Source organism: Medicago sativa, chromosome 3 (assembly GCF_051527215.1).
Source record: "Medicago sativa cultivar Bolivia chromosome 3, Bolivia_mono, whole genome shotgun sequence".
NCBI lineage: Eukaryota > Viridiplantae > Streptophyta > Magnoliopsida > Fabales > Fabaceae > Medicago > Medicago sativa.
The window spans coordinates 86,406,080-86,429,784 of NC_140751.1; the positions used below are offsets into that span (position 1 = coordinate 86,406,080).

Below are 23,705 nucleotides of genomic sequence, written 5' to 3' on the forward strand. Positions count from 1 at the left end.
ATGGAGCTAAAATCTAGAGTTTTATTAGTAGGCTTAATTGCACTTTTTGCCCCCTATCTTTCCAAAACTTGCGGTTACTGCCCCTTAACTAATTTAAATACAAAACAACCCCCTAAGTTTGGATTCTATGGCAGTTTTGGCCCCCTGGTGCTTTTTTGACTTGGTCAGTGCTGACGTGGCACCCAAACCCCTTATGTTTGGTGCCACGTGGATATTTGTTTATTTTTTTTTTTTTAATATTGCAGGCTTTTTTTTTGCTTTTTTAAATTGGAGGAAATTTAAAAAAAAAAGGAAAAAGAAAATAGGGGTTGATCCCATCCAAAACGACGCCGTCTTCTTCTTCTTCCTCTCTCTTTTCTATCCTCCCTCAACCTAAATCATCATCTTCTTCCTCCTATTCCCTCTTCAATTCCCTCCCTCTCCCAAACAACAACCCTCCTCCGATACTCCAATCGACACACCCTCTGCTATTCCATCAAATTTCGCCGAAATCTCTACCTTACCTGTTAGATTCGGCTTGCTTATTCTTCAATTTGGAACTGCTCGATTATTGCTTGTCCTGCTCAATCCGGTTCCGATCTTCTTCTATTTCTTCAAAACCGATTCAGACACAACAGTTTTCACTTCCTCTTTCGCCATTTCAGTGAATCGGTGTTGTTGTTGTGGTTCAGTTCTATGAAGGTGAACGGCGGATGTTGTTGATGCTTGAGGCATATCCGAACCAAAAAATTGTTGTGATGAGAGTTGTTGAAGAATTTGGATTTGGCTGCTGTGCTTGTGTGAACCAAAAAATTGAATTTGGATCCGAACCAAGTGTTGGAAGTGTTGCTACATGAGTGTATTTTGTTTGGTCGTTGGTTAATTTCCAGACACGGATTTAATGGTCTTGATGAGCACTGAAAAGGGTGTTTGTGTTTGATTGAAGGGTTAATTAAGTAAATAGTCCCTATAAATATTTAGAATTTTATTTTTAGTCCCTATAAAATAAAATCACACTTTTTAGTCCCTATAAAATTTTCCATCAGCATTTTTAGTCCCTATAAAATTTTCCATCGGCATTTTTGGTCCCTATAAAATTTTACCATCAACATTTTTAGTCCCTAAAATGCTTAAGGAAAATGTCACAGGGACTAAAAAGTGTGATTTTATTTTGTAGGGACTAAAAACCAAACTGTGAATATTTATAGGGACTAAAAACTTAATTAACCCATGATTGAATTACTAAGGATTTAACAGCACCTTTTCCTGCTATTACTTTGTTGTTGGTTGTTGTGTCTTCTTCATAGGTTGTTCTGTTCCATGTTGTGATTTCTCTGTCGGATGAACCGGTGAAAAGGAATTTGCCGAAGAGAGTGAGAGAGGAGGTGTAGGAAGAGTTGTTGTGGGATTTGAGGGTTGTGACGAGGTGGGAAGTGTGGTTGATGTGGGGATTGTGACAAGGGTTGAGGGAAGGAACTGAGAGGAGGCTGCGTTGTGAAGTGAGGGAGGAAATTGGAGGTCTATTTTCTTTTTCCTTTTTTTTTAATTTGTTCTATTTTTTTTTTTAATTTTATCCAATTTAAAAATGCCAAAAAAGCCTGCAAGATTTATAAAAAAAAAATAAATAAATAAATAAATATCCACGTGGCACCAAACATAAGGGGTTTGGGTGCCACGTCAGCACTGACCAAGTCAAAAAAGCACCAGGGGGCCAAAACTGCCATAGAATCCAAACTTAGGGGGCTGTTTTGTATTTAAATTAGTTAAGAGACAGTAACCGCAAGTTTTGGAAAGATAGGGGGCAAAAAGTGCAATTAAGCCTTATTAGTATTGGCCTTTTTCTCTTTCCATATCTAATTCATGGTTGATCTCATGTGATGTGATCCGTGCATTCTGTTGGCTGTGTATCTTTTTGTTAACACCACACACACACTACTATAGACAACACAAATACAACAGTCTCTCATTTGTTTGTCTCTTCACGATCCCTTTCCTCCTGCATTGGTCTTCCTTCCTTCCTTCTTTCGTATAGTCTCATGGAGTCTCTTGAACTCCCTCGTCTCTTTCTCCATCATACCCGCACTTCTTCAGCTCCAACTCGACCTTCTCATACCAACAGTTCCTCACGATTCTTACCGCAATTGGCTTTCCCTTCTAAGCTCAAGAAACCTACCAAAAATGCCACCTTGCGTTCTATTTCCGGTGACACTGACGGTGCTTCCCCTGCTTCACCAGACGGACCTATTTCCTTTGAAGATGATCAAGATAGAGGTCGTTTATTATCCAGAGAGATTGACGATTTTGGTTCTCTTGTTGCCTTTCGCTTGACTCCTCATGATTCTGGTATCTACTATCTATGCCTTTCTTTTTTATTTCCTCTTTTCTATATTCTTACTGTTTCTGTTTTCATATGCATTACCATGTTATTGAAATTCTTTTGCTAGTCTTATTCTAATTCTATTTCATTCAAACTAAAAACACAATTAGTATGTTACTTGTTATAATGGATTAGAATCACCTTGTGTCCCCACCCAATTGCCCTGCCACAACAAATTTTAGATGATGATCTTATTGTTTTATTCAACAGGGAAGTGTTATTATATTATTTGTTATGTTAGTGTTTTCTCCTGGTTTTAAGTGTATGTTTCCATGGGCAGTAGCTTTGGCGAAATCATGGTATCTGTGGCACCATGATTTTTTGTTGATGCTTCAAACCATAGCTTTTACCAAAATTGTGGTGGCTCACCGTTATTCTGACAATCTCACTGTGAGTGTACAAACATGCACTACACAGTCGTTTATTTTCACACACAGTGAGAAATTCTCCAAACGCGCGACTACTCAAAAGCTTGGGTATAATGCAATTGGACGCAAGAAACATAAGTGAAATGCGTATTCAAACAGGCTAACTCATTCAACTTCTTTAATCCTTAGCTAAAACCAGCTGAGCTACCCAATCCTAAGATCATATTATTGTTACAGGAGTGATAAGGTGGTTTAATGGAGGGACATAGGATTTGAGACATAAGGTATCGTGGATTAGCATCAACACTAATATTTCTAATAACTAGTAATTACTAACATTTACCATTTTAGAAACAAAAATTATGCTGTTGTTATCATTTTTGTCTTGTCATGAAGATTTGATGAGAGTATTACATGCAGAGACAACTGCAGAAACTCAAGGGAATTTAAGGAGCGATGACGTTGAAAAACCAGAGATTGGGAATGCAGAAGATGAGAAGGCTCAAACTATAGTAACCCGCAACATTGTTTTTGTTACATCTGAAGCTGCACCGTATTCTAAGACTGGTGGCCTTGCAGATGTTTGTGGTTCTTTGCCAATAGCACTGGCGGGTCGCGGACACCGTGTTATGGTTATCTCTCCTAGATACGTACATGGTACTGCCGCTGATAGTAAGTTTTCTAGTGCAGTTGATCTTGCTAGCCCTATCAATGTATTTTGCTTTGGAGGCGCTCAAGAAGTTGGTTTTTTCCATGAGTATAGAGAAGGTGTTGACTGGGTGAGTACTTCCTTTTCTGTCTTTTTTCTTTTTGTTCTAGACATTTGCTACTTTTTCATTTGATTTCTTGCATCATAAAATTTACGTTGTGTCTGCGTTGAAGATACTCAGTTCTGTTCTGAATCACTGTTTTTAGGTATTTGTGGATCACCCTTCATTCCATAGACCAGGGAATCCTTATGGAGACAAGCACGGGACGTTTAAGGATAATCAGGTATAATATTACTTCTAGCTTTGATGGTAGATTAGCATTCTACTTCCATCCTTGATATATGAATAATAATAAATTTTCTTCTCCTTTGGTTTTGCAGTTTAGGTTCACTTTACTTTCCCATGCAGCATGTGAAGCACCATTAGTGCTTCCATTGGGAGGGTTCACTTACGGAGAAAAATGCCTATTCCTCGTTAATGATTGGCATGCCAGTTTAGTTTCAGTGTATGCACGCCTACCTTTAATCTTTTTATTTTCCATTGACGAGATACAATTTTTTCCAAGCAAGATATCTGTCAAATTTTCTCTTTATTAAAATGTTGGAGTAAATAATTTTCTTTATAGCCTATATTGCTTCCAATGACTCCCTGCAGTCTTGCAATTTGCTATTTATTTGGTGACCTCACCTTTCCTTATTTCCAAATACATTTTTTATTAAGCTTCCTCAGTGTTATGTGGGTTTTCACATTTTAAGTTTTATTTAAAGCTTCTTGTGATTTGTTGGGGTTGATACGGATTTACTGATACTGTATTGCAGACTTTTGGCATCAAAGTATCGTCCATATGGGGTATATAAGGATGCACGTAGTATATTAGTGATTCACAATATTGCACACCAGGTAAGTTAATCCATTTGTTTATTTATTTAGTTTTTTTGGCAGTGTTGCTAGGTAATAGCATCTATAACAGTATACTTTGATGTCCACTCTTTCCCAAATGAGCTTTTTTTTCACTAACATGCCTTCAGCTTAGCAGCCTCTCATTGAAAATTATCCAGCCACATTCTATAAATTAGATCATAGGCCCTGAAACACCTGTGATAGAAATAAATACTCTGTTAATCACGGCATTTTATAATGCTTTCGTTTTGAAATTTATGCCAACAACAAATAATCAAGGACCGTCCTGTTAGGCTCCATTTGGGAGTTTGGAGAGTAGGGAAGAGGTCTCTGGAGGGAGAGTAAGACAGGGAAAGGTATAGAAATCTTTTACCTTATTTGAGAGAGTGATTTTGTAGAGAATGATAAGAGAATCCTTATGATTAATATATTTTTGAAGTATGATAACCACGAAATATTTTTATCTAAGCCCTCCAAGACCCTCCCTCAATACATTTTTTGAGTTCCCCCAAATTAGGGGGATTTTGGCTTACGAAGAACCCCCCCAAAAGGCATTGCCCTCTATTCCTTCCACTTACTCCTCTTTTTCCAAAGCCCTTCCCTCCACTCCCAAACAGACCCTAGGTTGGATTTATTTTGAAGTTCATAACCATATAAAATATGATCTCATTGGTCCTTTTCACATTGAATTGGATTATTTGAACACGATTCGCTTGGCTGTGCATGCACATGCATATCAAAGATGCTCTTATATGCTACTGAACAGTATGGGAAGTGATTTTGTCTTTGATCTGTAATGCCACAAAGAGGATGAATAATGTTTAGTTGAATGTAACTTATATATACACAAGAAATTTGTGACGAGTTCAGGAAGAAACAATGCAAGTATTTGTGGTTTAAATTAGGCAAAAAATTATCTCAAAATACTAATCAACATATAAATATAAGCATCAATCAAATATAATCACAAGAGAGATCAAGTAAACTCATCTGTCATTAAGGTTGTTGTAATTTGATGTTGACAACCGCAAATTTAAGTAACGAACTGCCACCGTGATCAGGAATGATTGATAGCCTGCAAGAATGGAAACGTTACACAAAACCTGAGGCGTGTAGTCGCTGTCCTTAAGGATTTATCCACGCAAATCCCCCAGATTCAACATGTCCTTCCCCGATATGAATCATATTCGGAGGTTACAGAGCAGCTTGAATTTGTTATGAACACAGGAGATGCACCCAAAAAACTATTTATCAGCAAAGAAAGAAAAATATTTTGGAGTTAGTCTCTTTTTGTAACAAGTATGCTTCAGATTTTATATAGAAATATGATGACCGGGTTTTGTGAGTAAACGAAGTTAGTTAACCACCCATTATGGACCAAGTCAAAAGGCATATAATATAGACTGGCACATATTCCATAAAAATAGCCACATGATAAAACCATTTTTCAGTGAGAAAATAAGGCAATGCTTAGTTGAATAAGTAAGAAAACCAAGTCAAAGGTTAGCTTATTTTGGGAATGATAAACGTGGAAAAATTCAGTTTTGTTTTAATTAACTTTTGAAATATATAGTAAAACTCTAAAATACAACACTATTGACATGTTTAATTAGTTATAACAAATTCTGTTTGTCAAAGAAAAAAAAAGTTGTTACAAATGCTTAGATGGTATACCTTGGTACCTCACATCTTTAAATTGTTTAGTCTTGTTAAATCAGCAAAGAAGCTGATAAATTGATGTGTAATTGTGTTAGGGAGTGGAACCTGCAATTACATATAGCAATTTGGGGCTGCCTCAAGAATGGTATGGAGCACTGGGATGGGTATTCCCTACTTGGGCGAGGACACATGCTCTTGACACAGGCGAAGCTGTCAATTTTCTAAAAGGCGCCATTGTTACTGCTGATCGGATAGTAACAGTAAGCAAGGTATTTATACTTCATATCACTTATTTTTCTTCCCGTTCTTTTATCTATTCAAGCATTGGGGTATTTGTTAATTACTCTAATTTCTTTCCGTTCCTCATAGTGGATACTCAATCTACAAGTTTTTAAATCACCCACCAATTGTTAAAAGCTTGTATCACGTTGTTATAACTTGTAACAGAGATTGTAATGCTAAATTAATTTTAAAATTATTTTATAGCTTTTTTAATTTAGAAAATAAAAGTAAGCCCTCCCTTCTAAAATCCTCCATTCAAATATAGCCTAAGTGGGGTTTTGGAGTCTTTTAAGCAGGGGGTTGCAGGCCCCAGGGTTCGGCAGGGTAACTTTCTTTTTCAGGTTTAATAGAATTTCCAGTTTGTATGAGTGTGTTATTGTGTGGAATGCTTAAAGGGATGCCTTCCTTTTCCAGGGCTATTCTTGGGAGATAACAACTACAGAGGGTGGATTTGGTCTACAGGAGATACTACGAGATAGAAAGAGTATTCTGAGCGGTATGTTCTTTATCCTTAGTTTTCTTGTTCATACATTTTCAAGCTCATGCAATGAAATACTTATTATGGTTGAAGTATTTTTAGATTGATGATAGATGTTTATATTCATTCCCTTCAGTGAAAATGCTCGTCTCTTGTTAAGTTTTAGATCATATTTGGTTGGTGTGTTTGTGGTAAATATTGATATTGGACAATTTGACAATATCACTGTTTCATTTTCACCAATAGTAGTAGGTTAACTTTGAAATTAGGATTGCTCAAAAAATTCAGCTCAACCATTCCTTCTGATCCAGTTCTTATCAATTTTTCTTTCCAGAAAAAGAAAATAAGAAAATCTCGCTGCAACTTACAATTTCTGCAATATCGCACCTCTGTTCATTAATTGTTAATTGCTATGTTGTGTTCATGTGAAGTGGCTGTTTGCAGACTTTGGTTTTCGCACATGAAAATTTAATTAATTGTTTATGTGCATGTTGTGTTAATGTTAATGGATGAATTGGTCATAAGTGTAGTGGTAGAGATTAATTAATCAACTAATAGAAAACAGATTAAATTGCCTAGTCTGGCATTTTTCAAAGTTGATGGAGGATAATTGTTAGGATATTGTTAACTCTTTATTGAATGATGCACCTTAATGCTCAAACTTGTAACGGTTTTATTATTGACCAGGGATCACAAATGGAATTGATGTTACTGAATGGGACCCATCATCTGATGAACATATTGCTTCCAACTATTCTGCCGACGACATTTCTGGGAAGGTTGATTTTGTCTCTTGCTGTATCACCTCTCCCTTGTATCTTTAGCTGAACTTTTTTTACCCTAACTTTCTGCAATGGACAGGTGAAATGTAAGATTGCCTTGCAGAAGGAGTTGGGTCTTCCAGTGCGACCTGATTGTCCAGTGGTGAGCTCATGTTATCTACTGGGTAAAATTCTTGCTCACTCTTTCTTGTATTGACCGTGGCTGAAACTTGTAGATTGGATTCGTTGGAAGACTTGATTACCAGAAAGGTATTGACTTGATTCGCCAGGCAATTCCAGAGCTTATGCAAGACGATGTTCAATTCGTAAGTGATTTTGTGAATTAGTTTCATAAATACGTTTGTTGTGGCAAATAATTAAGTCCTTGGATTCCTGGTACCTATCTGCAATCTGTGATCTCTCTTGGGGTATAAGATAATATAGGGTTTAATAGGTTTTGATCCATGTAAAATTGGTAAAATATGATTTTGGTCCCGATTAATATTTTGCTTGTTTTAAATCTCTACACTTAACAAAAGTGGTGTTGAGTCCCTCATGAAGCTCTTACCCGGGCTGTCAGTTCATAATCTTGTGTTTTAAGGACTAAAATGTATAAAATGTTTATCGAGATTTAAATCAACATTTTCCCAATTTTTATAGGAACGTTAATATATTTGACGATATAACTACCTGCTAAATAAAATTTAAACACCCTTTCAAAAAAAAAAAAAAAAAATTAAACATCTTGATACTTACCAGTAACAAGTCCAGGTAAATGATCATTTTTGATCATGTGGCTTCTTTCCTTGTATTAATAATTTCATTTCAGAGTATATATGAGCCCTCTAAAATTTATAGGACTATATGTTGTATTATTGGTCTTTTATATGTTAGACAGCCTCTAATTATTTTCCCCTTTTCAGGTAATGCTTGGTTCGGGAAATCCTATATATGAAGACTGGATGAGAGCAACAGAATCACTTTATAAAGATAAATTTCGTGGTTGGGTTGGATTTAATGTTCCAGTATCTCATAGAATAACTGCAGGGTAAATCCACAATATATGTATCTTATATTGAATAATTGCAGGGTCATTTAAAATATTCTTGCCCTATAAAATAAAAATAAAAATATTCTTGCTGTTTCAATGTTTCTGCATCAATCACTCTTTTTAATTTACTTCTTGTATGATCAGCTGTGATATATTGTTAATGCCATCAACATTCGAGCCGTGTGGACTAAATCAGTTGTATGCAATGAGATATGGAACTATACCAGTAGTTCATGAAACAGGGGGACTAAGAGTAAGTCAAGAAATTATAAAGTTGTTGACTTGTTCAATATTATCTCTTTGCCTTGACATGTTTGATTTTGTTGTTCTACAGGATACTGTTCAAAATTTTAATCCATTTGCTGGAGGAAGCGATGCCGAAGGATGCAATGCTGAAGGCACGGGGTATGTTGTTGTTCAAGAACTTGGATTTCTTTTCCGTTCAAGTATTCAATTGTCGCATTTTTCTTAATAGACCTTAGTGCCTTACAACTCTATTGTCCAAGCGAAACAACTCGATTCAGATTGTTTGACATTGTTATAAATTTCATTAACAGGTGGACGTTTTCTCCACTGACAAAGGAGAGAATGTTAGTGGTAAGCATGATCTACATGCCCGTCATTTCTTGTTCATTCAAATTCATTATTTTTATATATAAGCATCCTTTGGTAGCGCCTTCATATTTCAATATATAAAATTTAATATTTGTATCTCTCTATTTTGCACATTGATTTTGACTTTTCTAGCACATGCCTTGTTATCTTTCATTGTGTCATCTTCTATTTGTGGTTAACTTTTATCAAATTTTGACAGGCTCTAAGATACGCCATTCAAACATATAATGAACACAAGTCTTCATGGGAGGGATTGATGAAAAGAGGTATGACGAGAGATTACACCTGGGAAAAGGCCGCCGCTCAATACGAGCAAATCATTGAGTGGGCATTCATGGATCCACCCTATTGCTGAAAGCAGATATGAAGTTTGCACAAAGCATCAAAGATCAGCAAAAGTTTTTCCTCCGATTATCAAGGCTAGATATGTGAATTTTCTTGTTCATGATAATGATAATCGTGACCGAGTGATAACAGGAAGGTGGCCTTCTTTCTCTGCCTCATTTGAGACCAGCTGCTTATTAATTTTTACTATTGAACATAAATTTTTTACTACCATTTGTTGAGGGTTGCACATATTATATCTTACCCTTGTTGGGCTGTATGTATTCTACGATGGTGCATAAAATCAGCCAAGTAGTCCCTGTGGAAATTTTTTGTAACTATGTATGAAGCAATGGTGAATGTAACTGTACACAAGCTTGAGCTTTGATTGGTTCATCCTATCAAAAAATTGTAAAATGTTCATCCTTTTCATAGTCTAAGGACGAGCTCTCAACGGCGGTTAGGAGATCTCACCGTATCACGTGCTTCACAAAGGTTATTATGATGTGATGCAAATACTGAATAAATGTTAGCTCACAATGTTTGTTTGCAATTTGCATAGATGGAAATAATGAAAAGATGGCTTGCACAGATGGAGAAAATAAAAATATCATGGATGTTAGCAAGGAGGGATTTGCTGGTGTGAAGTTTGATTTTTGTTTATTTTGAATATGATCAGTCTTTTCACTTGAATCTACAAAGAATTGCTTTCTTTTTGGTAATTAAAAGTTCAGATAAAATCAAGCTGGCAAATCTTTGAATAAGTAGTAGTAGTTTATTTGAATTGTTTATGCTAGCAGTTATCTCACTTATTTCTTGCCTTGGCGCAAAACATGTTTAAAATGCTTTCCATCAATAAATCAAACATATTAAAGCACTTCATCTATTTGGCAACCGACTAAATATAAGAGAATGGTGTCTTTGGAAACACTCTTCGCTTCAATTTTTTAGGGCCCATGATTATTAAATTGTATAAAAATGAATAAAATTTATCGAAATACAATGACATTGAACTATTAATGGGATCCATTGAGTAACTTTTTTTGAGGTGTTGTGTTGGATAGATTAGATGCTTATTAAATTACACAATTGCAAAATATAAAATAAAAATGTGTACGTAAGCACCCAAAATAAAACGTTTTATTATATATAGTCTTATCGAGTATTCTAAATATTAGAGGGGACGCTTGTTTCATGGATGAAAAATTTATTTCGAATTGTTCTGATGATATTGGTTTGAGGCCTTGGAGTGAGTTCCTCTCAAATATCAAGTTAGATTCTTCTTGATTTGATAAGTTTCGCATGACGATGAAAGATAATCTTACACTCCATTTTTTTTTTTTGACAAAATAATCTTATACTCCATAGATATAGGATTTAGACACATTATTTAGTTATACACTTATAAAAATGTTTATAAAAATGTATATCGTATAACTATTTTAAAATATCTATTTTATTTTTTTTTTGAACTTTTTACGTGCGTGTCTAAAACTTGTGTTCAAATATTTGTATTCATATAAGAATTATTCTGGTGTTATAATAAGGCTCTTCGATTACATCTCCATCAAATTCATAATAGAAAACATTGATGTAACATCTTTTTTTTTTTTTTTTTGAACAAATCAAAATGAGATTGACATTAATAAAGGTGAATCGCCCCACACAAGATGTGAAAGGGAAGAAATCACCCACCAATATTTATAAAGTCAAGATACTACAGTGCCAAAAAGACAAACAAACAAGATTACAAAATAGTGCCCATACATGGAAGCGGATGTTTCCACCAGTCGTGGTAACTGTAACTGAAAGAACATGCTTTGATTTTAACCACAAAAACGAAAACAACTTAACCTTTTCGATGAGCATAAAAGGAGTTGCAACCGTGTGTTGGAATACACGGTTGTTTCTTTCCTTCCAAAGAACCCAAACAGCAGCACACCATATTATTTTTAGAAATAGATAAGAGGTCCTTGGCATGCCTGCCATTTTTGTGAATTGATAGAAATGATTTCGAATATCACCTGGAGAAACGTCGTAAATACCAAGCCACGACCGCACATCAGTCCACAACCTGCTAGAAGAATCACAACTGAAGAATAAATGCATAGCAGTTTCCTGAGCATCACATCCTGTTACACAAGTCGCCGCATCTGGAAGAATAATACCCCTTCGTAACAAATTATCTCTAGTCGGAAGTCTGTTACGAAGAAGTCTCCATACCATCAAAGAAACCTTTGTAGGAATATGCTTGAGCCAAACGTCATCCGCAAGGTCCCGATCCAGAGTAACGCCATGAAGGGTTAAATATCGGTATGCCTCCTTCACTGTATAGCCCCGTGATGGGTCAAGTAACCAACTCCAAGCATCACGAGTAGTACCCTGCAACACAACGTTATGTAACATAGAAGAACACTCCCTCAGACTCTCCTCCTCCCAAGCTAACAAACGGCGACTCCACACCCACGCCAAACCCTCCTCCTCCCACCCTAACCTCGACATCTCCTCTACCGTCCAATCCTTACTCTCTGCTAAATCAAACAATCTAGGGAATTTAACTCTCAAAGGTACTTCCCCAATCCAAGAATCATACCAGAACAGAGTGTCCCTCCCATCACCAATCACCCTACGAATATTCTCATCAAACCAATGCCCCACTCCCCCACCTATCCCCTCTCGCACCCTACAGATCATCCTCCACCAAATAGAGCTTTGATTACCACCCTCCTGCAACTGCCCCCCAATCTCGCCGTAGCGAGCCTTCAAAACTCTATACCACAATCCCTCCTTATCTAACAACATCCTCCAGCACCATTTCCCCAACAAAGCTATGTTAAAAGCACCCACCCGCCTAACCCCCAGACCTCCAAACTCCTTAGGCATGCAAATAGAGTCCCATTTTATCCAAGATATTTTCCTATTATCCTCACATCCCCCCCAAAAAAAAAATTTAAAAAGAGATTCAATAGAAGAAATTATACCTGTGGGAGCTTTGAAAAAGGAAAGAAAGTAAACCGGAAGAGAGGACAGAACAGATTTGAGCAATACCAGACGACCACCGAAAGAGAGGAATTTATTATTCCAGGACGATAGGTGAGCCACTATGCGATCAAGAACAGGTTTCCAAAAACTCAACTTCCGCGAATCACCACCAATCGGTAAGCCCAAGTAAGTAAAAGGAAGGGAGCCTTTCCTACAATGCATAACCGAAGCAGCCTCCGTCAACCACGAATCAGAAACATTAACACATGTTAACATGCTTTTGTGGAAATTGACCTTCAGACTAGACACCTCTTCAAACAAAAGTAACACTGCCTTCATAGAACGAACATTAAGCCAACTTTTCTCTCCAAAAATAATAGTATCATCTGCAAACTGAAGATGAGATAGGCGGATCTCTTCTGCACTCCCAATACCATATCCCCTGAACAATTGCGCCCCCACCACTGCATTCATCAAAACATTGAAGCCTTCAGCAGCTAACAAAAATAAGAAAGGCGACAATGGATCCCCTTGACGGAGACCTCTCTCAATAGGAAACTCTTCAGTTGGACACCCATTAACTAGTACTGAAGCCTTTGCCGTACCGACACATTCATTAATCCACTTGCGCCAAAGAATTGGAAAATTCATATGACCCATCACCATATCGAGATATTTTAAATCCACAGGGTCGTACGCCTTTTCAAAATCAACCTTGAACATTAGAAGCTCCTTTTTTGCTCTCTTCGCTTCATCTACCACTTCATTGGCAATTAGAATCCCATCTAGTATTTGCTTACCCTTTACAAAAGCCGACTGAGTATCAGAGACCACACTACCAATCACATTCCTCAGCCTATTAGCAAGAACCTTAGCCAACACCTTATACAGACATCCCACAAGAGAAATAGGCCGAAAGTCATTAAACTGCTGTGGACTAGACACCTTCGGAATCAAAGCGATAAAAGTAGAATTTATACCCTTTGTCAACTTTCCGTTTCGATGAAATTCCAACAAAAACCTCATCAAATCATCCTTCAATAAATCCCAAAAATGTTTAATAAAATCAAAACTGATACCATCTGGTCCGGGACTTTTAAAGCTATCGCAATCCCATACTGCCTGCTTGACTTCTTCTAAGGAAAAAGGTCGAATTAATGTACCTGCTTCAGCCCAAGATAATTTACGGAAATGACTTGCCTCCAGCCCCGGCCTTTCCTCCCCACCAGACTTGAAGTGAGACGAAAAATGTTGATAAACTGCTGCTCGAATATTTTGAACCCCATCGACATTAACACCATTAACAGACACCACATTGATTGCATTGTGACGACGCCTTGAAGACATTACCCCATGGAAGAATTTAGAGTTTGCATCCCCTTCCTTTAACCAATTCAGCCTCGACTTTTGCCAATTAATACTGTTTTGAGCCCGAGCCAAAGAATGCATGTTTACCGCTAAATCATGAAGCTCTTCCTCCTCTTCTTCTATAAGCGCTGTCTCCTCTGCCTTAGAGTCCAAAAGAGCAATACGATTTTTCACCTCCAATAACTTCCCATCCAGGTTCTGAGAATGATTCTGATGCCACTCCTTTAAGCTTGCTTTCATTAATTTCAGCTTATGTTTTAACACATAACCACCCCAACCGGATATATCAAAAGAACGCCATTTAGCTCGAACAAAGTCATCATAGCCTGGAAAATTGGACCAACACTTTAACATACGAAGCGGATGAGGCCCCCAATTTGCATCATCTAAGTGTAACATTAACGGAACATGATCTGATAGCCCACGTTGGTAGGCAACCTGAATAGAATTAGGCCATACCGCACACCACTTCTCAGACAACAAAAACCTGTCAAGCCTACTCATAGACACACCATCACCTCTAAACCAAGTAAATAACCGGCCACATATTGGTAAATCAATCAGTAAACAAGCAGCTATAAAATTATTAAAGTTGTCTGCATCAGCCTGTCTAAACACCGAACATCTTCCTTTTCGTTCCTCTATATACCGAACAGAATTAAAATCCCCACACAAACATAAACAAATATCACTGTAATTAAGAACCATTGGGACCAGTCTCTCCCAAAGCTCCCTTTTAGCAGCCGTCTCACAGGGAGCATACACATTAAAAATAACAACCTCTTCCCCCGTCAAAATAATCGTACCCTTAATAATCAAAACATGCCCCAGGCTCGTTGTTGACCATACATCTAATAGCGTGCTATCCCACACCGTAACCAGACCACCTGAGGCCCCCACCGAAGGTTGATATGAATAACCACAAGGGGCGTCACCCCATATTGATTTAATCATCCAATCACTAACCACGCTCCACTTCGTTTCCTGAATGCACAACACGAAAGGATTTTTTTCATTAACAAACCGACGAACTTCTGCCCTCTTCTCACCACCTCCTAACCCCCTCACATTAAAAGAGACCACCTTCATTACGACCACCTACTCGCCCCACCCACTCCCACATCTACTCAACAATCTTCACCTCCATCCCCACTCCCACACAAAACCCCTCGCACTCCCTCACCGCCCCCTGCCGCACGTCATTCCTTCCTTCCCTCCCTTGTCAACAAATTAAAACTATTATTTGTATCACATCTATATTGCACACCAACTGCCTTCCCAATAACTCTGACATCATCAGCCACCTCTTTCGGTTGACCGTGCACCAACACCCAATTAGCCAAATCATTATTACCTATAGATGAAGAGTTATTTGAAGAATTAGTGGTGGAATTTGCTGCTGCCTTTGAAACACTAGACACCTTGCGAGCCTTCCTTAATCTTTCCTTTTTTTTTTTCAGAATCTTTAATATTTCATCTCTGTCCTTTACTGGCATCCTTGCCACACGCTTCATGAAGCCAACTGATCTAGTAACTGGTTTGCCTAACTTGTGTTTAGCAACAGATTTAGAATGTTTAGAAGAACAATGCTCCACCTTTAAATTTGAAGTAACGTCTGCATCATTCAGACATGGAGAGGAAAATACATTGCCACCTTCAGATATTGGAGTTTGAGAGAGCCATTCAAGGCTCCAGGGGCCCGCACCCACCTGTTTCTGCTGAGATACGTTGAGATTCTTGCTTTCATTACAAAGTTGTTGTTTGTTGACCAAACCTGAAGCCGAAGCAGAATATGCAGGATGATTCGACACCTGTTGAGACTTCTCTGGCTGCTGATGCTGCTGTAATTCACCCTCCTGCACTTGATTCGACACCTGTTGTGACTTCCCTGGCTGCTGATGCTGCTCTAATTCACCCTCCTGCTCTTGCGGTTTAATAATACATGCTGAAGCAACAACAGTTTTTGGTAAATCCTCATTGTTATTTTCATGTTGTCGCCACTCTTCTTGTAAATCATTTACTAGCTCATCCAACTCCCATTCCCCTTGCACTTCATCTAAACCTGTAGCAATATGTGGTGCCAACGCTTCCGGCATATCTTCCTGCACCTCTTCCGTCACAAACGCATCCTCCCCCAAGTTACATCCCCACTCCTCCACAATCTTTAATTCAAATTTACGTCCATCAATAAAAAATTCTGAAGACAAATTAACTATCTCCAAATTAGATGTCGAAATAAGGATCCTTGCAAAATCTAAACGCGCCTTCTCCTTAGTACATTCATCAACATGAAGAAACCTCCCTATACCGGAAACACATAACTTAAAGAACTTGTCATTCATGCATGAAGGGGGATTCCATAAACTCTCAACCAAGCCCCATGTTCATAACTCACATCTGCATCCGACCACATCTTTAAACTATCAAACAACATTCCAAAAAAGTGCACAGCCTCATTAAATAGATTCCAAACATCCTCCCCATTTTTACAATGAAGAAAAACTCTATCCCCCCCATGGGAGTAACAACCAACTGATGGAAACCAGCGTCCTCGACACGTTGTTGAAGTGCCAACGCCGAATCCCCGACAATAACTGAAGCCAACATTCCAGACTGAGCCCATGTCCTATCCTCTAAATCTGAACTGAAAGAAGGAATAAATTTAGTAACAGAGGCCCCATGCTGCTCCTTCAACACACCAGTATCCTTAACTTTAACTGTTTTACCCTGCTGCTCTTTACCCCTCCCACGAACCACCACCTTCCCTGACTTCACCACCGGCCAACCTTCCTCCAGGAACCGTCCCGTACCAACCTTCACATCTCCCACCCTCCTCACTTTTTTCTCTCTCCCCTTTCCTCCACCACTTTCTCCCTCCATCCCCACCGCACCCACAACACCCTCACCACTCACTCCCTCCTTCACAATACCGAAACTCACAGATTCTCCTCCCTCACCGATGTCCACCTTCTTCAAAGTTCCTATCCTGGTGTTTTTTACTCCCTTACCCATAGTCCGCACCACCGCCCCACCCTTAACCTCCTCCTCCTGCACCGGAATAACATACACCGTAGTTCCGACATCGTTATGCGCAAAACGATCAAACCGAGCTACCCTTGCCCACACACGACATTCCCCAATCCAGACATTATTTAAAGCTCGAAGTAATTTTTCTGAGTTCTTAACATTAGCATACCTTACAAAGCCGAACTCCTGACCACGTGCATTTCTGAACCGTGCGACGTAAACGTCGGTTAAGATGCCACACACTTCAAATGCTTGTCTAAGACGAAAAAGCGGCATGTTGTCTGGAAAATTAGTGACGTAAAATGAAGCTTCTCTGCCCTGATCATCAGCTGCACTAACCACAGATTTACCATGCCATTCTGACGTAGAAAACCGGCCTCCCACATCCTTGGAAGGACGCCTGTCTTCCTGAACCCTACTGATTGGAGGAAACCGAAGCTGATCAAAAGAAACCCTATCTGAATCGCAAAGCCGTCCCTGACCGTAACCCGTAACCTGTCCTCCGTGCCAATCTGGTACCCTAGCTCTGTCCTGTCCTCTGTACTCCTGTTCCGTCGCTTTCCTCTTCCTCGACCGCACCACAGACCAATCTCCCCTATCCCCCCAATATCTGCCACCCTGGCTGGACCCCAACCCCTCCCTATGTGCCTCTCTGCCGGAGAATAACTCCGACGCGGTTGCCCTAGGTGTGCCCTAAGGGGACCGCCGCTCCTTCTCTCTCTATCTCTCGAAGCTCTCATATTAATTTTTTATTGATGTAACATCTTGATATGACGTCGTACCTAATGTATTATCTTCTTTGGGAGTTTTATCAGATAATTTTGTTTAAGCCAAGACAAGATAGTAACTGATCATAAAGTGGTAAATCTTTTTTTTTTGGGAACAAATAAGAAAATTGTTGTTGACACGTTGCATAAGGCTGTGGCACACATGTAAAATACGTTTTTGCCCCCTCGGCAGTTAACTGCCGAATTATGAAACCGGCTGCAGTTAACTACCGAGGAAAACTTCGGCAGTTAACTACCGAGGAAAATTGAAAATTTCGGCAGTTAACTGCCGAGGAATCCTCAGACCCATTTTTTTTTTTTTGCAAAAACCATTAATTTTTTTGATTCTTTAAACCTAAATTTTATTTAATTAAATTTAATTCTTTAATCCTTTTAAGGAATTAAACACAATTTTTTTTATGATTTCATTCATGTGATTTTGTTGCCATAAATGAAGAAATATGAGAGATGAATAATATTCGGTAGTTAATGGACCTAAAATGATAATTCAATAAAAAAAATTCAACAACAAAAAACGTTACAAATGATAGAATAATTATATTTGTAATTATTAATAATTAATTATAATATTTAAGATATTTTTTTGTTGTTCACAAATTATAATATTTCAGATATTATTCATCTCTCTTTCAAATAATTATATTTGTAATTATTCTATCAATAATACCTTTTTTTGTACAAATAAAACCACTTTTCTATTCTTCAAAAAAAATATTTTTTTAATTAATAAACGTGATTGAATATGTAGCAATTTTAATATCTCATATTTTTTATTTATGGCAACAAAATCGTATGAATGAAATCAACAACTTTATAAAAAGAATCGTGTATTTAATGGCAACAAAATTCATATTTCTTCATTTATGGCAACAAAATCACATGAATGAAATCATGAAAAGAATTATGTTTAATTCCTTAAAAGGATTAAAGAATTAAATTTAATTAAGGAAAATTTAAGTTTAAAGAATAAAAAGAATTAATGGTTTTTGTAAAAAAAAAAAAGTTTGAGGATTCCTCGGCAGTTAACTGCCGAAGTTTTCAATTTTACTCGGTAGTTAACTGCCGAAGTTTTCTTCGGTAGTTAACTGCAGCCGGTTTGATAATTCGGCAGTTAACTGCCGAGGGGGCAAAAACGTATTTTACATGTGTGTCACAGCCTTATGCAATGTGTCAACAACAATGTGGTAAATCTAAGACAAACAGAAAGATAATGCATAAAAAGTTTAAGAGGTAAATATATTTTTAATCTCTTACAAAATTATGAGTTTTTAAGTTTACTACCTATAAAATTTTAATGGTAATTTTAATTTTCTAAAATATTGTAGTTTGTAAAAATAGTCCATATTTTAAAAACCTTTTATAAAAAATAGATGTCGTCCAAAATAGTCCCTATAAAATGCAAATATGAATTAAAAGTGAATAAAAAATTTGTAGAGACTAAATTTGAAATCTTATAATTTTATAGAGGTTAAAAACATATTTAACCCAAAGTTTAAATCAAAAGATAAATTCAAATTCTAGGACCTATTCGAAGTATACTAGTATAAATATCTCTCGATCGAAACTTAAATGTAAATTCCTTAAACTGTGAAAGTTTAACCATTTCTATTAAAATCATCCGGTGTTTATAATTTACAACAATAATAAAGTTCACCCAAAACATATCTTACAGTAATAAAATACATTATTAGATTATTATTATAAACAAAAATCAACATTTTAGATTCATTCATTAATATTGAGAATGAAAATAAAATATAAATTTTTACTTATAACATTTAGAGGGAGATAAAAACACACAAAAAATAAAAAATAATTAATGATGGTAGGACCCACTTAATAATAGGACCCACTACATATTTTTAAGAATATATATATTTTCAAATTGCATCTTCCATGTCAACAGTATATATATAAAGTAAGGTTTTTTATGCCACGTATCACTTCGATATTCATTCTCAATATTTTTATTATTTTTTCTATTTTTAAAAACCAATATTTTATTTAACATAAATATCTCAACAAACTTTTGATCATATGCACTCAGTATTTTCTTTAAATTTTTATTGAATTTCTAATATTTTATGTAGCAGAAATATCTCAAAAAACTACACATAATACTTTCAACAAAGTTTACATATACAATCTTATTTTATGATTAAAAGACTTCAATTTTTTTATTTGTTTTTAGGAAAAGAAACTTCAATTAGTTATTACTAATCTTTTAGCATTATATCATTCAATTAGTTTTTATGTTTGAGGGAAAAAAAGGTTTGATTAGTTTTTTTTTTTTTTGATAAAAAAAAAGTTCGATTAGTTATTATGTTATCTTTTAGCAGCATATTCTAATGTAAATGTTAACTATAAATAAATACATTTTCGTTAATCACATATTTACATATTTTGAGCACAAGCAGAATCCCCAAATCTTCTTTTCATCTAACATTTTTCCTTCTTCAGGTTTGTCAAACACCAATTTTATTATTTCTCATACATATACTTTGATATATATATATATTTCAACCACTTTCTTTCTTTTCAATCGATTTTTCTCTCTCATACGCATGGGCCACGAAACAAACTGTAACACCCTGTTTTCCCATCATAGAAATTTCATAATAAATTATCAAAGTAATTCACATAAACGGAATGCTACATCTCTTTATTCATAAAATTTTAACAAAATAGATAATAATTTATCCTTCAAAAATTCATCAACATAATATTTAAAAACTTCGCAGCGGATTTAGTTTAACAATAGAAATAGTCTTGGCACGCAGGCCTCATCATAAAAGTCTCATAAATCTTAGCTCAATAATAATTCTTAAACTTCAAAAGTAATACGAATAGTCTTGGCACGCAGGCCTCATCATAAAAGTCTCATAAATCTTAGTTCAATAATAATTCTTAAACTTCAAAAGTAATACGTAAAGGAACAGAAAATAGTATCAAAACCCCCATCCCGTTACGTATCAGAGCACCTAAGGACACAGTGAGAGATAGTCACCCACGACCAGCTAATCTTGATTACCTGCAAGTTACCCATACGAAGAGCAACATTTTCAAGCAGAAGGGGTGAGATTTCTCAAACAATAATATTAAGCTTATAAATCATAAATTACATTTAACAACTTAAATATCATCACATATCTTAACAATAATCATGTAACATCATAGGATTATCTAAACATAGTATTATCATACACATAACATTATCATAATCAACTTCATAATCAAATTCATAAACAACTTCATATTCAAATTCATAATCAATTTCATATTCGTTCGGCAACATCACTTGATAAATCGACTTAGCACTTGACTCGACAATGCAACTCAACTCGACTATGCAACTTAACTCGACAAATGCAACTCTTCACAACTTAGAACGTCGTAAACTTCTTGATATGCAAATGCATGTGGTACCATTCAGGGCACCAAGCCCCCAACATAATATGAGCGTAAATAGGCTCTTCAACAAGTGAGCATAAAGCTGCCGGGCCTCAAGCCCCCAACGTCGTTTGAGTATTAAGCTGTCGGGCCTCAAGCCCCCATCTTTAATGAGTATGCAATGGACTCAATCTTCCTACAACTTGAACAACTTGAACATCATGAACATCTTATATGACCCCAATAATTTGGACGACATCTTCCAACTTTACAACTTAGACCGACATTTACAACTTATGACATTAATGGTCAACAACAACAAACAGCAACAAGTGCAGCATATAACAACTCTTATATAACACATCTTTAAATCACACAACTTCAAATAACACGTCTTTATATAACTCATCTTAAATTACACATCTTTAAACAACACATCTTTATATCACACATCTTCAAATAACACATGGTCAATTATTTTATTATTAAAACAAATATTACACGAATATATATAATAGAGTTCACACTATAAATTAGGAAGAAAGCACATATTCAGATTCTCTCTTTTGATTTCCATCTCAGTTACTAACATATCAATTCAATTCATAATCTAAAACATATTATTTCAAAACATGTCAAGTTAAATGGTTCATCGACAAAATCAAATAATTAATAAAATTATTATGAGCCAATATAAAATCAAACTGATATAAAAAAAATAAGAGGGCAAAGCATCCCGACGCGTAAATCATAAATCCATTCTCCATTGGCTGAAACTAACTCTTTATAAGTTAACTTAAGGAATATAAATATTTTATAAGTAAACAATCCTTGTAGTTTTCAAAAATAGAATTTTTTTTTCCGACCTTATTATGAAAAAAAATTCCAACATTGCCCCCTATGAGAATTATATACAGAAATGACCCTCTTTCAGATTTTTTTTTTTACTAGAACATGCCACGTGTCACTCTCTGATTTGCAGAATTTTTTGTCAATTATTGATTACCGCCGGATGGAATGGCGGTAATGACTTTTTTGCGCGTCAGTCAAACATCAAATACTAGTGCGCCACCTGTCCAAGTCTAACTGAAAATTGGGAAAAAAAATTTACATAGGCCTGGTGGGAATCGAACCCTGCACACCTTCCACCTTAACCATTGAACTATCATGAACAAGTTGATTTTTAAGCAATCTAAAAACTATTAATATTAATATTACATACAGTTTCAATACAAAGAAAACATCCCCTTTCACCTCTATTGGGCAAGCTATATTAATATTTCTTTATCTGTTTCAATAAATATAATTATTTTTTTATTAGTTCTCGAACTCTCAAATTTATTAATATTTTTAAAACTAATTGTCTTATCTTTTAATTTTCAATTTGTTTTACAAGCATTCAAATTTTTCTTTCAATTTTTATCATATTAGTTTGACAAAAAAATATTATAATTAGTTGAAGTTATAAATTTTATATATACAATTGATTTTAAAATATTATATCAATTGGTTTAACATGAGTTAATTATTTAAATTAAATTAATTTTGTCATTTATTTTTTACGTACATGTGTTACTATACATTAAGATTTTTTTCAAATAAAAAATCAATTATGTTTATCTTTTATCAATAGTATATTAACCAGATAGTTTACGTGGGATAAAAAACCTTACTTTATCGGATACTCTCCTGATACGTATCGGGAAGTATCGGATAATTATTTTTTAAAAAATAAATTTTAAAATTTTAATCTTCGGATACTCTCCTTATACGTATCGGAAAGTATCAGGCAGGTATCAGTGCAAGATACGCAGGGGATACGATACGTCATCCATTTTGAAGTATCGAGGCTTCACAGCTCAAAACAAATAACACTATTAAAGAAAGCAATTGAAGAGTGCAGAGCGGATTCATCACTCAAACTCGAAATTACTATCAAACTATTGTTAGGTAAACAATTTGAATCGTAATCACAAATAAACCAACAAAGTCAAATTAATATAGTGCTAACAAATCTTTTTCAAAAATATTTGTTACATTTGTTTTAATATTTAAATTTATTCTTATCTATTTGATACATGTGTTATTTGTATTAAAAATTAAGGTTATTTTTGAAAAGAAAAATCCAAACGAAAATTAAGGAGTAATTTCTTTATAAATTTCTCCTATTTTGCATTGTATGTATAAGAGCCTAAACAAAGGTATATCACATGTGCAGTTGAGGTGTGGTGGTATTGCATTTTCAAAAAGCCTGGAGGGTCACGTGTTCAAGACCTCCCCTCCCTAATGCAATTTTTTGCAAAAAAAATTAACAATAAAATACACAAAGAAAGAAAACAAAAAAGGGTTAATTATGTTTCTAGTCCCTATAAAATAGCGACCTTGTAAGTTTAGCCCCTATTTAATTTTAATAGCATTTTTAGTCCCTAATTTTGTTTTTCTGCACTGAGTATTAGTCCCTACTCAATTCAAATTTCTTTAATTTATGTTTAAACTCTTAAATTTTTGAACAATTTTTTGCAGACATGTTTAGAACATTACTAAAAGTTCGTCCGCAAAAAATTATTGCAAAATTTGATTTCTACATCCAGATTTTATTACTTTTTATCTTTAACTTTTGTCGTTTTAAAAAATTCATATTTAATT

General features: G+C 35.7%; 1 protein-coding gene across 1 annotated transcript; it reads left to right on the forward strand.

Annotated features, from left to right (window-relative positions):
• Positions 1 to 1,922: 1,922 nt before the first annotated feature.
• On the forward strand, positions 1,923 to 9,738 carry SS1 (glycogen/starch synthase, ADP-glucose type). Its single transcript, XM_085755111.1, has 15 exons — positions 1,923 to 2,322; positions 3,145 to 3,503; positions 3,640 to 3,717; positions 3,815 to 3,939; positions 4,253 to 4,334; positions 6,089 to 6,262; positions 6,690 to 6,771; positions 7,441 to 7,532; positions 7,615 to 7,677; positions 7,751 to 7,840; positions 8,438 to 8,562; positions 8,710 to 8,818; positions 8,900 to 8,970; positions 9,123 to 9,162; positions 9,380 to 9,738. Exons 1-15 carry the CDS (start codon positions 2,016 to 2,018, stop codon positions 9,533 to 9,535), a joined length of 1,953 nt encoding a protein of 650 aa, XP_085611237.1. The 5' UTR covers positions 1,923 to 2,015; the 3' UTR covers positions 9,536 to 9,738.
• The last annotated feature ends 13,967 nt before the right edge of the window (positions 9,739 to 23,705 follow it).

What these genes read in the sequence shown, in the direction of transcription:
- SS1 (XM_085755111.1), top strand. Translation starts at nt 2,016, where the DNA reads ATGGAGTCTCTTGAACTCCCTCGTCTCTTTCTCCATCATACCCGCACT. An exon ending in TAGAAAGAGTATTCTGAGCG is followed by an intron (nt 6,772 to 7,440) that starts GTATGTTCTTTA and finishes ATTATTGACCAG; the next exon opens with GGATCACAAATGGAATTGAT. An exon ending in TCTCATAGAATAACTGCAGG is followed by an intron (nt 8,563 to 8,709) that starts GTAAATCCACAA and finishes TTGTATGATCAG; the next exon opens with CTGTGATATATTGTTAATGC.